This window comes from Dendrobates tinctorius, unplaced genomic scaffold, assembly GCF_039654945.1.
Source record: "Dendrobates tinctorius isolate UK_male_01 unplaced genomic scaffold, ASM3965494v1 ptg000105l, whole genome shotgun sequence".
In the NCBI taxonomy this organism is placed as follows: Eukaryota; Metazoa; Chordata; class Amphibia; order Anura; family Dendrobatidae; genus Dendrobates; species Dendrobates tinctorius.
Window position 1 is genome coordinate 28871 of NW_027361773.1, and position 15682 is coordinate 44552.

Below are 15682 nucleotides of genomic sequence, written 5' to 3' on the forward strand. Positions count from 1 at the left end.
ATATGGGAAACACTCCAGTCGTGCCAGAACAGTCTTGGGATCGTCACACATGGACCTCTAGCGGACGACCACACAGCGGTCTCCTTTGTTCGGCATCAGGGAGGCCAGAAAGGTCAGCTTCTGTGGGCCCTAGCCTGGCAGATATTTCAGTGGGTGGAGAACGTCTTTTCTATTTCTGCGGTCCACCTGAAGGGCTTCCAAAACAAAGTTGCAGACAGTATGTTTTTTGCAATGTGAGTTAAACACTGATGTATTTCATCAACTGTCCTGTGTATAGACCTGTTTGCAACTCGGAAAAATACTGACAGATTTCTTTTCCCTAAACCCAGGAGACATCCCGAAGGGTGTAAATGCCCTGTCACAAAGTTGGAATGGAGATCTACTATATGCTTTTCCATTAATCCCAAGGGTCTTGAGGAAAATCTAGGAACATCGAGCTATAGTGATACTGATCTCCCCCCTTCTGACCAAAAAGTTGGGTTCTTATATTAAACCACATGGTTCTAGAGGATCCACTTCCAGAGAGGTATGACCTTCTGGCTCAGGGTCCCCTCATACATCAGGCATACACCTGACACCTTGGATCCTGAGAGGCAGATCTTGATCTCTAAGGGTTTGTCGGTTCGAGTAGTTACAACAATGCAGGCAAGTAGGAAACCAGTTACCTCGGCTGTTTAATCCACCTTAGAATCCATTTATTTGGTATTTCTCCTGTCAGCTGTCATGAGGGACATCCTGGCAAAGTACAAATTATTCTTACCGGTAATTATATTTCCTAGAGTCCATCATGACAGCAGCCTTACATTACCTCCTCTGAACTCCTTGTACTTCTATGAAGTTAAAATTTGTGTGAGAATTCAGTAAAATGAAGTTGCTTCTATCCTGGTGTTGTGAGTGGTTAAAACACTGAGGGTGAGATAGAGGGATAGGTTTTAACCTCTCATGTTGTTCCTGTCCCTAGAGGATGAGAAGGACTCGCTCTTGCAGTGCTGTCATGATGAACTCCTGGAAATAAAATTACTAGTAGGACTAATTCCTACTTTTCTGTAGCACTTTACAATGCAGACAGGACTTGTTTAGACATAACAGAGTAACTCATAATTCAGTACATACTAAGAGGAGTGAGGACTCTGCTTGTAAGCTTACAATTTATTGTGCACAGGAGATTTCCAACAGGAGGCAGGTCACTGAAAAAGTAGTGATCTGTTACTCAGACCAAAAGCAGGCAGATGGGGCTGGGGAATCGCAGACCCTGTGAAGACCTAAGATTACAGTCCAGCCCCTGTGCACCGAAATCTAATTAGTAGAAAACATCAAATGGTGAATATAGAAAAAACACAAAGTGGATTTCTTCATCAGCGGTATTGCTGTAATCATTATTACAGCTCCATTACACTACAAATGTGCTGATGGGTTTTCTTTAAAAACATAAGCTAATTAGCAATAGTAGAATTGCAATTTTGTGTTTTTTCTTTTGTTCTCACCATTTCACTCTGGAATCTGTTTTTGTCCTGATTTGTTTACTATATAATCTGGTGTCAGATCTGTTTTTATATGGAAAATATTGTACCTTTTTTCCTTCATGTAATAACTGTTTAATTTTATTCACAGAGCTTGTTAAAAAGGAAAAGCTAGTGGTGGATGCCAGAGTCTACTCCTACGCCTTGGCCCTGGAGCATGCAGTGGCTAAGCCATATGAACTGCCATTTCTGAAGGGATAAAAAGTTTCCTCTCACTTCGGCTGTGGACCCGGTTTTGGCACTTAAATCATTCTGTTTAAAAGGGCAGCAGCAGCAGCCCACTGTATGTGAACCTCAGTTACTGCCCCAACACGTACCATGGTCTGATACGTGGCAAAACCACCTGCATTTTACTACTGTTTTGCTATGTGTTTTTCTTGTGTGAAAGAGATCTCGCATCTTTCCAAACTGCTGCATTTCTTGGCGTTCTCTAAAATCTGTTTCAACTCTTCCCTGCACATCACACTTTTTTCTGTAAATGTTAAGTCATGCTGAAAGTTGTCAAAAACCCCTTAAGTGTTGATACAAAATTGCACCTAAAACATGTGCCTATTAGGGTATGTTCATATGGAGTTTGTGTTTAGGAAAAATTCACTACTAAGGTTAAGTTTCAACAATGCATTTTCTGGGAGTTTTCTCTGCTAAAAATGACGTGTCTTAGGCCTCTTTCACACTTCAGTTTTTTGCATCAGTTATAATCCGCCAAAAAGGCGGACAAGCGGATCCGTTCTAAACTGATGTGAACGGATGGCACAGGATCCGTTTTCAGACGGATCCTGAAAATGAAGAAATTTAAAGGAATCGCTGGCCAGAGAGAGAGAGAGATTGCAGGATCCGCCAGAGAAAAAAACGTTACAAGCTCCGTTTTGAAATTTTTGAGGATGGTGACGGACAGCAACTTTTGGCGGATCCTCACAAAAAACGGATGCAACGGACAGCAATCCGTCACAATCCGCCATTAATGCAAGTCAATGGGAAAAAAACGGATCCTCAAAAAAAAATTGAGGATCCGTTTTTTTTCAAAACCTGGCGGATTGTGACTGATTGTAAAAAACGGAAGTGTGAAAGAGGCCTTAGGGATTGATCACTTTTTTTCATTTTTTTTTTTTTTCTTCACTAATGAAAAATGCAGCATTTTACAGTACCAGCAAACTGCATTTTTTCTAATCTGCAGCATGTGAAGTCTTTCAGCTGCGAATACTGAACATGTACACATACCCTTACAGTTCCAGCAAGGTATAGACCTCACGCTCACTGTTCTTTCTTTTTTTTTTCTATTTTTTCCTGCTTCATAAAATGACCAGCGGTGTGCGTTTTTTAAATGTTACGGCAATTTTTTTTTTTTTTTTTTCCTTGAGTACGCTGAGTTTTATGTGTGGATTTTCTTCAAAAGTATCAAAAACAAAGCAACTTTAGGCAAAACCTGATACAACAAAAATAGACAAACACTGCTGCGTACAAAAATGATAAAAACGCACTCAAAAGTGCAATGAAAAAACATAACATAATAGGTGCAGAATATCTGCAGCATAAAATACTTATTGTGGGAACGTTCTCATTCTGGCGTATGAAGGTGACATGAGGTCACTCTCACGACCCTTTTTCTGCCGTGTGTATTTTTCTACCAACCATGGGAGCAGCTCCTGCACATAAGCAGGCCACCTCCCTGGTTTTAGTTTTGGAAGAATTTATTGACTTCACACAGGAATACTGACCATGTGAACATTTCTAAAGCACTTATTTAGAAAGTGTTGAAAATTTACTTAAGTCAATTAGTTCCTCTCTGCCGTGTATAATTCACATGATCGGAGATAAAGGATAACTTGCTTGTTGTAGACATGTGATGTCTGTATGACCTTACTGTATATAATGTGGTTATACCGAGTATATACTCCTATTCCAATTCCTTCACTACAGCTGTTGTACAAATTGTTAAAACTTGTAAAAAAAAAAAAACTTTCTTTCTGCTAGTCACAACTGATGGCAGTCAATGTGGTCATGCTGAAGGACAGCAAGATTAGATATTTAACTGTTGGATAACTTGCAATTCATTTAAGAAGCTCTCCTCCCATCAAAGTTTTTATTGCAATTATCATATTATATAGCACTGTGTACTTACAATTACTCATTTTGCCCTTCTACCCAGCTAATTCTTCTCTTTTCCATCAGGTCTATAACATGTGATTAAAACCTGACAAGCTGAATCCTTCTAAGCTCTATATAGAAACAGGAAGTGTCTTTCATGCATGAGTTATCATTAGAACTATTCTACATCATTATAAAGTCTGTGGTAGCTTAGCTCCACCCCCTTTTCAAATTTTGACCCAGCTGCTTAACTCCTTCCCCCTGCCAGGAACTTTTCAGTGATGTAGAATTGTAGTTCTAATGATGACTTGGGCAGCTTAGAAGGGTGCAGCTTAGAAGGATTCAGCTAGCCCATTTTTAATCATGTGATGTCAAACACCTAATGGAAAGGAGAGAAGAATTGGCTGGGTAAAAAGGTAAAATGAGCAATTGTAAGTACCCAGTGCTATATAATATAATTGAAATATATATTCAGAGGATAACAACTTTGAATGCTTCTATGATTACAATGTTGCAATGCAAAATTGCAATTGCATGTTGCTCAGATGCAAGTTGCCATGTATTGCTATCCTTTTCTCTTTTTTCTTTTTTATTGCAAAATTGAAAATGAGCATTCTTTGGAGAGCAAAGCTAGTTTTACTAGCATAGGTCAGTAATACTGCTTTTACAAGCTTAAAGGGTAAGGATGTCTATATTGATGACCTTCCCACTGAAGTGAATAAGAACTGAACTGCAGTACCTGACAGCGGCCACTACACTGTGTGGAGCTGTGGTGTTACGGATGTGTGCAGTTGGTGGCTTAGGTGTCTTCCCCCAGTGATCTGATATTAATGACCTATTGTACAAATAGTTCATCAATATATAAATCCAGGACAGCCCAATTCAGCACAGCTGAGATCCTAGGATCTATCATTTTCAATTTTGAAGGTTTAATGGGAATAAATCCTTTCTGTGGCTGCTGTTTTTTTTTTTCTTGGTTTTTTTTTTTTTTTGTAACATCTACCATGGATTATCTTTCAGTATTTTGATACACAGATAACCCCTACCTCTGAGCACTATAAAGTGTATAGTAATAAATGTTATTGGGATAAGACTGTATGGGAGTACTTTGACATTTATACAATTGTAACGCCTAATGACATTTTTTTTTATGTTGGTTAAAATACTCATTCTGCATAGGAATTTTGTATACGGTATATTAAAGAATTTTCAAAAAAAAGTCTTTACTCAAAAGTGAAAATAAATGCTATACAACTAGAATGGTTGGGGTCGTGTCTCTGGGATGTAATATTTTGATTTGGTCTCAACCTTTTGAGAATTATAAAATCTGCTCCTGAGAGTTGTATGTACACAGCTGTAATCTCAGCTGTGTTCTGTGTCTGGTATGGAGGCTCCAGGATGTTAGAAATATCAGTGGAGGAAGTATTGTTCAGTGATGCATTCAGAAACTACTGAATTTTGTGGATTATAAAACACCCCAAATTTTGGGGCGGAAAATAATGGTTGCCAGAGGCGGCGCAAGCGTATTTTCCTGGACTCCACTGCACTGAAAAGCATGGAAAATGCGAGGCCGACAGGCCTTCACAAAATGCTGGCGGATCTCGTGCACTGCCGAAGACTCCCTATTACCAGCCTGGGACCTGCAACATTGCCCCACTCCTGCTGCCACCACCACCAGAAGCTTCCTGATGCAGTGAGCATGGGACCCCAAATTGCTAAGGGAATACATGATGCACCCCCATTTTCCCTAAAATTTTGTTTGTTAGAAAGTACGTCTTATCTGAAAAATACACTAAATCGACAATAGTCTACAAATTATTTACAAAGGTGTTTTTCTGTTCTACTGCAGTGGTAGCATTTGTACTTTCTAACCACTGCATGATCACACACACACACACCCCCTAACCTCAAACTAGAAAGCGACAAATTGCTTTTTATTCATGATATATCTAATCCACTAGTGACAAATTCAAAAGAAATTTCACAAACCTACCAATTCATGGAGGGGGAGGTTGCCTAGTATTAAAAATGGATACAAATGTGTACCGCGTCGGTCACACAGGTAAGTTTGATGAACAGTATGGCGTGATGCACCTGTGCTGCTCCTGCCTTTATCATGGAGGTTCCTGCGTCTTGCAAGTGTATTTGTAATCTAACCTGGTGTTGGTAAGGCTTTCTTTTTTTTCTGTGAGATTTTTTTTTAATTTGTCCTATTTAGTGATGGGACTTGCAATTATGAGGACCCTTGATGTGGGTTGCAAGCTTGTGTATTTTGTCTAAAATATCAACCTGTACCACATGTATTTTATTCATTTTTTTTTTTTCCATCTTATGGCACAGCAAATTAATTCATTTTGGCACTAGCATGAATTTTATATATAACACTAGATACCATGGAGGCTCATGAACTCCTTTATGCCCCTTTCCATGATAGTGCTTCATGGTAAGCAGTTTGTTACCTCACAATTCTGTGTCAGTGTGTGCACAAACAATGGTGCCTGGCTGTATGTCCTAGAATCAGAGTTAACTAATCTGGGCTATTAAAACACGTGTATATCTCTTAAATAAATTGTTTAGAACCCAGTTCTCTCAAGATAGTTGTTCAGGTGCTCTGCACTTCAGCAGCCCACCTTCCTGCTTACCACTTAAGGAACCTCGGAAGCAAATATACAAGCATTGTACCACTTGCCTTGGAGATCTGTCAGCTCAATTACACTACAGAGATGACAGGTAAAAGAGTTAAAAATCCCCATATTCTTGAGAACAGAGTGGATTTTTACAAGCACTTTCAATTTTAACCCCTTAATGTTGAAATGAGACAGCTTCTTCAAATGTCCATGCTTCATTGTGTGTTGATGGACAGGAGGAGAAGAAATGATCAGCTTCCAGCCCACAGACATTAAAATGTAGGTGTCTTTATTTTCCAAAGGTAAAGGAAACACATGTACACCAACAATGTGGAGGTGGACATAAGGATATATAATAACCAGATGTGTTCTTTTAAATCAAGTACATTTTTATGTTAAAACATTTACAGAAAGGAAAAATGGGATATCCAAATCAGAACTTTTGAACCACACCTTCTCTACTACCCCCTATCACACCCACCTTTTCAAACACCAGTTGTACTTGACCATAGCCAAATTGCAGTAGTCCTAGAAATATATAAATCCATAACACCTACAATGTCTTTTTACACTTTTGTCAGGACCAGCTAACCAGCATGCAGTCCAGACATATAGAGTATCTTTTAAGGCACTTAAGCACAACATTAATCAAGAATAAGTAATAGTTGCAACTCAAGGAGACCAAAGTTTGTCAAAATATGCACTTTTCCTTTTGGAATTAACTCCTTTTTCAACCAAGATAAGAGATTTCATATGTTTGATGCATCCCCTGCGAGAGGGTGGTCTCTCTGAGATCCAATTTTTAGCAATTGGTTTCCTGAGAGAAACAGCAGGCATGCAATAGCAATTTTCCCCAGGTCTTCCACATGCAGCTAATCAACGTAACTCCCAATACAAATCAGGTGGTCTGTAGGCACTGTGCATTCATATGCTGTTTCTGTAAGATTAAGAACCACAATCCAAAATGTATAGCATTGCGGACAAGACCATAATGTGTGAAGTATTCCCGTTTCCTCCCCAGAACAGCTTGGGCAGTTAGAGTTGGGTCTCATGCCCATTTTGAACAAAATGTAATCGATATACTCTATTAGTGAGACTGGAGACATTTTCTAAGATGGTGGACATGTGATCCCCTAACTCCACTTCCTACGTTTGTTTAACCAGCAAAGGGAATTTTTCAGAAAGATAAATAGCAAGTCATCATATATACAGAAAATTACTCTATTAGTAACCCCTGTTGAGCATACAGAATCATAGAATTGGAAGGGACCTCCTGGGCCATCTGGTCCAACCCCCTGCTCAAAGCAGGATTCGCTAAATCATCCCAGTCGTCTGTCCAGCCTCTGTTTGAAGACTTCCATTGAAGGAGAACTCACCACTTCTCGTGGCAGCCTGTTCCACTCATTGATCACTGTCAAAAAGTTTTTTCTAATATCTAATCTGTGTCCTCCCATTCAGTTTCATCCCATTGCTTCTAGTCTTTCCTTGTGCAAATGAGAATAAAGTTGATCCTTCTACAATGTGACAGCCCTTTAGATATTTGTAGACAGCTATTAAGTCTCCTCTCAGTCTTCTCTTTTGCAAACTAAACATTCCCAAATCCTGCAACCTTTCTTCATAAGACAAGGTTTGCAGACCGGTCACCATTCTGGTCGCTCTTTTCTGAACTTGCTCCAGTTTGTTGAGGTCTTTTTTTAAGACACAATATTCCAGATGAGGTCTGACCAAAGAGGAGTAGAGGGAAATAATGACTTCACGTGATCTAGACTGTATGCTTCTGTTAATACATCCTAGAATTGCATTTGCCTTTTTTGCTGCTGCATCACACTGTTGACTCATATTCAGTCTGTGATCTATTAGTATACCCAAGTCTTTTTCACATGTGCTGTCACTTAGCCCTATTCCTCCCATTCTGTATATGCTTTTTTAATTTTTATTGCCCAGATGTAGTACTTTGCATTTCTCCCTGTTAAAAAACATTGTTAGTTGCTGCCCAATTCGCCAGTTTATTTATATCTTTTAATAATCTAAAGTAATATCTTTCTGAACTACAAAATTGTTTAACTTACATTGGGCTTTATATGCATGTTTAAATTGGAAGTAATGAAATAAACTATCAGGCAGGTGAAATTCCTCCTGCAAACATTAAAAATATTAAAAGGTTTTGCGTTCATTAATACTGATTAACTTATAAAATTCCCATGGAACTCCCAATTTCCAAATTCAGATAATTTTGCAAATTCTGAGAGATTTTCATTTTTCCATGTGGGTGAATATATTGTGGAGAACGCTATTTCTCTAATTTGTTTAACCTTGGACCAAACATTACTAATGAGGTCCAACATAGGGAATTTCTCCGCCTCCATACTGCTCACCAGAGATCCCTCACTATCCCATGTTGCTGATCGAGTCTTTTGCTAATGTCTCTTTCCACCCCCTTAGATGCTGGCACTGGGCCACTAAAAAACATTGTATCAGACTAGAAGATGCACCTAGGTTTTAGAGGAGGAAAAAAAAAATTGTAGCAAAAAGTGTCAGGATGCACTGTTGTGGGGGGGAGATCTGCTGCTGACACTGTTAAAGGGGTAATGTCCCCCAATTCTGTACAAATATCCCCCAATTCTAGTATCCATGGCCTCCATCCCCATACTGTTATCCATGGCCACCATCCGTATCTTGGTAAACATGGTCCCCATCATGGTGCATACATACAAAAAGAAAAAGATTCTACTCACCTTTTTTCCTTTCCCTCACAGCACTGTATCCTGTGCTGATGGCAGCATCTGATTTCAGCATGTAGCATCACTCCCTTGCGCCAAGATCACCTGCCGGAATATTGACTGCTCCCCACACCTGGGACTATGGGTGTGGGGAGCAGTGAATATTTTTAATAGGCACACTGTTAGACGCAGCCGTCAGTTTCCTGCAGCTGCTAGGCAATCACGTCTGCCCGCTATTAAAGAGTGAATTTTCTCACCCCCATCCACAGCCAGATAAGATAAGGTACATCCGGACCATAAGATGTAACCACCACTTTCCTCCAAAATTTGAGAGGAAAAAAGTACGTTTTATACTACTAAAAATACAGTAACCACGGCTTAGGTAACGCCAGGCCTCCTTCATCCTTGGGTCTCTGTATAGTTTAACCTGATTCTGGAGTGTCCCTTGCTCCAAATTGTCTTGTAAAAGTAAGTTCATCTTGTTAAATCGATTCAGGTGCATTGTGAAGTATGTACAAAATTTGAGAAATCCGTACCATTTTAATTAGATTCAATCTTTCTACCACAGAGTCGCAATTTGCACCATGCCACTTTTGATTCTTTTCACTAGGGGGAGTAAAAGTAAGTGTTTTCATAATCTATAAGGGAGAGTGATAGGGTTCCTAAATATTGGAATTGAGAAACAACCTTCACCTGTGTGTTGTGTTCTGGAATGAGCAATCAGGCCATCCAGTGGATGTAGCACCAATTTTACCCAATTGATGGGAAGACCGGATAGATGCCCAAAGTTTTTACGGAAGTCCATAACATTAAACAGTGAGCTGTCACAGTCCCCAAGGAAAAGCAAGATATCATCTGCATATGAGATTTTTTTTCCATCTTCTATCCGCCCGTGTCTAAACACCACCGCTTTTGGAGAATTCCTTATCACTGCTAGCAAAGATTCAATGGCTATGCGTAAAGCTCGGCGATAATGTTCCGTACCATTTGCTTTAATTTTAGCCTTAGGAGAATAATATAACAATTTTACATTTGTTCTAACACTTGGTTTGAATAGGTTACTGAGAAGAAAGGAACCTTAAATATGCACATGGTTAATTAATTTAGCTATAAATCTGTTCAGATAGGAATAAGCAATCGAAAAACAAACAAAACCAAATGTGAATGACATAATACACTGGATAATGAATCTGAGACAAACCGAGGTATAAGAATGTTTAAAAAAAAGAAATTGTCACAAAACCAAAGTATTAGTTACATTGCCTCTCTCCTAAGATTTAACCCTGGTGTTCAGAGGAAAAAATCCAATATGCCTCTCTATTATGGAGTGCTTTCTTCCAATAACCGCCATGTATTTGTCTCGGAACAAATTCAATTGCATAAACGGATAAACTAGTGGTTTGTCCATTGTGATTATTAATAAAATGTTTTGATGCATTAGGAATATTTCAGTTGGATGGATGAAGAATATCATATAGGTGTTCTCTTATTCTAGATTCACGATTTCTAGTAGTGGAACAAATGCGTTTTAAATTAGTTTACTACATTCAATGGTATAAAGTATGAGAATTACAATTCAGGAAACCATTATTTATAAGTATTACATGATCTAATAGCATGTGGGCATGGAAACCACTAACAGACAACCATTTACCCGGACGGCTGGTTGTAGCATGAGGGTTGGACAGACTGGGTGATAGGTGCTTGCCTATAATAGGTGCCTTGTGGGAAAGAATTCTAATCCCCTTCTCTTAAATGGAATCCATGAGGTCTTCTTTCCTTAAACTATCTAAATTCCGTTTCACAATGTTAGAATTGCCTGAAAATGTGTATCATAAGTGAGCACCAAAGTAGGTGTATTATGGGTAGTATTATTCGTATCACACATTTATTATTTCTGTTAATCTAGAATTAATCACTAGATTCTTGGTGGAATTAGATTGTATTACTGCAGTTTCTCTTAGCTCTGGTAAGTTAGCCAACTGGAATGGCCCTGATGGTAAGTGGTGGATTGAAACTCTGTGCAGATAGAATAGTGTTATCAGAAGTTGGTGTCCTATATGTTTAACCCCTTTAACTCTAAAGCCTGTCTGCACCTTTGTGACCAGGCCAAATTCTACAATTCTGACCAATGTCTCTTTATGTGGTAATAGCCCTGGAACGCTTCAATGAATCTCACTGATTCTGAGACTGGGTTTTTTTTTGTGATATATTGTACTTCATGATAATGGTAAAGTTTATTCGCTATGATTTGCGCTTATTTGGCCAAAAATTTAGCAATTTTCAAACTTTTAAATTTTATTCCCTTATTATTTATTTATATAGCACCATTAATTCCATAGTGCTGTACATGAGAAGGGGGTTACTGTACATACAAAGTTATAAATATCGTTAACAGTAAACAAACTTACAAAGACAGACTGGTGCAGAGGGGAGAGGACCCTGTCCTTGCGGACTTACATTCTATGGGATAGTGGGGAAGAGTCAGAAGGTCGGGGGTGCAGTAGCTCTGGTGGGTTTGAGGCGGGGGCATGGTTATTGCAGGCTGTAAGCTTTCCTGAAAAGATGGGTTTTCAGTTTCCGTTTGAAGGATCTGAGGGTGGTGGATAATCGGATGTGTTGAGGCATGGAATTCCAGAGGATAGGGGATATTCGGGAGAAATCTTGTAGGCGGTTGTGTGAGGAACGAATAAGTGTGGAGGAGAGTAGGAGGTCTTGGGAGGATCGAAGATTACGTGAGGGAAGATATTGGGAGATTAGTTCAGAGATATAGGGAGGGGACAGGTTGTGGATGGCCTTGTAGGTTAGTGTTAGTAGTTTGAACTGGAGTTATTGTTGAATTGGGAGCCAGTGGAGGGATTTGCAGAGGGGCGAGACAGGGGAGTAGCGAGAACAGAGGTGGATTAGACGGGCAGCAGAGTTGAGGACAGACTGGAGTGGTGCAAGAGAGTTAGCAGGGAGGCCACAGAGGAGAATGTTGCAGTAGTCAAGGCAGGAGATAATGAGGGCATGTACAAAAGTTTTAGTAGATTGAGGGCTGAGGAAGGGATGGATTCTGGAAATATTTTTTAGTTGGAGGTGACAGGAGGTGGAAAGAGTTTGGATGTGTGGTTGGAAGGACAGGGCAGAGTCGAGTTACTCCGAGGCAGCGGATTTCAGGTGCGGGAGAGAGCGTGGTGACGTTTACCATAATAAAAAGATTGGGTAGGGAAGATACATGAGATGGAGGAAAGATAATGAGTTCAGTTTTGTCTACATTGAGTTTTAGGAAGTGAGAGGTGAAAAAGGAGGATATGGCTGATAGACACTCTGGGATTCTGGACAGCAGAGAGGTGACATTTGGGCCAGAGGTAGATCTGAGTGTCATCCGCATACAGGTGGTACTGGAAGCCATGGGACTTAATGAGTTGTCCTAGGCCAAAGGTATAGATGGAAAAAGTAGGGGCCCCAGGACAGAGCCTTGGGGAACTCCAACAGAGAGATGGCGGGATGAAGAGGTAGTGTGGGAGTGGGAAACACTGAATGTGCGGTCAGAAAGGTATGAGGCAATCCAGGACAGGGCAAGGTCTTTGATGCCAAGGGAAGAAAGAATCTGTAGCAGTAGACAGTGGTCGACAGTGTCGAAGACAGAGGACAGGTCGAGGAGGAGGATGGAAAACTGTCTGTTAGCTTTGGCTGTAAGTCATTAGTAATTTTGGTCAGGGCAGTTTCAGTGGAGTGGTGGGGGCGGAAGCCAGATTGGAGGATGTCAAGGAGGGAGTTAGATGAGAGGTGGGAGGAAAGTTGAGCAAGGACATGCTGTTTAAGGAGATTGGAAGCAAACAGGAGCAGTGATATGGGGCGATAGCTGGGCATAGCAGTTGGGTCAAGGTTTGATTTTTTTTTTTTTGAGGATGGCTGTTATGGTGGCATGTTTGAAGGCAGAGGGGAAGGTACCAGATAATAGGGATAGGTTGAAGAGATGGGTTAGGGTTGGAATGATCATGTTAGTGAGGTTGAGGAGCAGGTGGGAAGGGATGGGGTCAAGTGTATAGGAGGTGAGGTGTGATTTGGAAAGGAGATGAGTAAGTTCTCCTTCAGTGTTGTTGGAGAGGGAGGTTATTAGGGAAGGGCAGAGGTCTGGAATGTGGAGTGGTTGGGGTGGTGGAACAGTTAAGGTTTGCCTTGTTTGGTCGATCTTGTTTTTGAAGCAGGTGGCAAAGTCCTCAGCAGAGATGAGAGGAGTTGGAGGTGGGAGGGGTGGGCGGAGGAGAGAGTTAAATGTGCTGAACAGTTGTTGTGGGATAACAAGGTTTGTGAAATAGGTCTGTTTAGCAGAGGTGAGGGCTGATTTGAAGGCAAGTGTAGCTTGTTTGAAAGCAGTGACGTCTGGAAGGCGTGTTTTCTTCCAACGCCGCTCTGTGACCCTGGATGCTTGTCGAAGTTTTTTGGTGAGGTTGTGCCAGAGTTGCCTAGTGATTTGTCGCGCTTTGCCATGCATGAGAGGGGCGACTGAGTCTATAGCTGATGAGGGGGTTGCGCTGTAGAAAGCTGTGGCACTGTCCGTGTTGTGGAGAGAAGATATGGAGGACAGAGGTAGAAGAGAGTCTGAGATTCTGTGAATGTCTAGATGTGTGAGGTTGTGCTAGTGGCTGGACATGGGGGCAGGTAAGAAGGATGAGGATGAGAAGGTGAGTAGAGGGTGGTCAGATAGGGGGAAGGGAGAGGTTGTGAGATTGGGTAGGGAACAGAGGCAAGTGAAGATGAGGTCTAATATATGTCAGTCTGTGTGGATGTCTGTGGAGGACCACTGAGTAAGTCCATAGGATGAGGTAAGTGACAGGAATTTGGAGGCTGCTGGTTGGTGGGTGTCAGTGGGGATGTTGAAGTCCCCCATGATGGTAGGGATGTCAACAGAGAAAAAGTGGAGGAACCAGGTGGAGAATTGGTCGATGAAGGCAGTGGCTGAGCAAAGTGGTCGGTATGTGACAGCCATTTGGAGATTAGAGGGAGAGTAGATACGGACAGAGTGAACCTCAAAAGAAGGGAGGATAAAGGAGGGTGGGGGTTGGATAGGGTTGAAGGAGCAGTTTTTAGAAAGGGGGAAACCCACTCCTCCACCATGTCTGTTGCCAGGGCGAGGAGTGTGGGTAAAGTGGAGGCCGCCATAACTCAGTGCGGCCAGGGAGGCTGTGTCAAGGGGTGTCAGCCAAGTCTCAGTGAGGGCCAGGAAGGAAAGGTTGCGGGAGGTAATGAGGTCGTGGATCACGTGGAGCTTGTTGCAGACGGAGCGAGCATTCCAAAGTGCTTCAGAGAGAGGGTGCGGGAGGGTGGGGGTCAGTGGCAGAGGTTTTAAGTGTGAGGGATTGCGGCAGTTTCTCTTAGTGGGAGAAAGATAGGGGTGAGGATTAGTGGGATGTATGAGGCAGGGGGGCCAGGATTGGGGGATATGTCACCAGCAATGAGAATAAGCAGAGAAAGGGAAAGCGGGTGGGTGAGGGAGAGTGATCGTTTTGTATTGTATTTTAGTAGGAGAGGTCTGAGGTTAAGGAGTATGTCTGCAGATGAAGCTAGGAGGGGGGTAAGAGAGAAGGTGAGGGAGTTATTTGGTTCAAGGGTGCAGGGGTTTGGGGATAGTGAAGGAGAGTGAAGATTAGTGGAGCAAAAATGGTTATGGCAAATGTGAGTATGGTTAAAGAGCAGGGTAAGAAAAGAAAGGCAATTAAAATTAGAAAGCAGTGGTTCTTCTTACCTTCTGACCGATTTCTGGACTATTTCTGGTATATTTCTGATGTAACACTTTAAAAGATGTCACACTTCAAATGATGTCATATCTGACCTGCTCTGTTCAACTTATACCATTCAAATGTCCATGAAATGAAGCCAGGTGAGTGAGAGGGAGGAGGAGAAGGGGGGTGGAGGACAGTTCACAGCATAGAGCAATTAACAGATTGCAGTTAATAGGACATTTGACTAGCATCAAAGCTGAAGAAAGAGGCAGAATAAGATGAAAGGATAATACTAGGTGTGAGGAGCATGGGCATATCAATATGCATACAGTAAGTTTGAAGTATGATACATGGAATTAAAGTCAGGGGAAAAAACAGTACAGATGTACAAGTTAAGAAACAGAGGGTGAGGAATGCAAGGGGGTTCAGAGGTGCAGTGGGTATTCTGGATTAAGCAGGTTCAGACGTAGCTGTGGATGAAAGCAAATGGATCAGGACATGGCAGCATGAAGGAGAATATACCATGGTTATATACCTTAAACCAGTTATGTCACATAAAATAGTTAATAACATTTCCTACATATCTACTTTACACCAGCACAATTTTTGAAACAATTTTTTTTGTTAGGAAGTTTATAAGGGTTTAAAAATTCACCAGCAAATTCTAATTTTTCCAACAAAATTTACAAAATCATTTTTTTTAAGGACCACTTCACATTTGAAGTAACTTTGAGGGTCTATATGACAGAAAATACCCAAAAGTGACAACAGTCTAAAAACTGCACCTCTCAAGGTGCTCAAAACCACATTCAAGAAGTTTTTTTTAACCCTTCAGGTGCTTTACAGGAATTTTTGGAATGTGGAAAGAAAAAATGAACATTTACTTTAGACCCTTTTGTATTTTTTGTAATGATAACAGAAATAATGGACCCCAAAATTTGTTCTGCAACTACTCCTGAACATGTTTGACACCCCTTATGTGGGGGAAAATTACTGTTTGGGTGCATGGCCTGGCTCTGAAG

General features: G+C 41.0%; 1 protein-coding gene across 1 annotated transcript in view; it reads left to right on the forward strand.

Annotated features, from left to right (window-relative positions):
* The window catches only part of NUDT5 (nudix hydrolase 5), a 31752-nt gene extending 26887 nt beyond the window's left edge, over nucleotides 1-4865 (forward strand). The window contains exon 9 of the mRNA XM_073588974.1: nucleotides 1612-4865. Within this exon, the coding sequence (XP_073445075.1) occupies nucleotides 1612-1721 (110 nt within the window). The 3' untranslated portion in view covers nucleotides 1722-4865. The remainder of the gene's footprint in view (nucleotides 1-1611) is intronic.
* Nucleotides 4866-15682: the final 10817 nt, after the last annotated feature.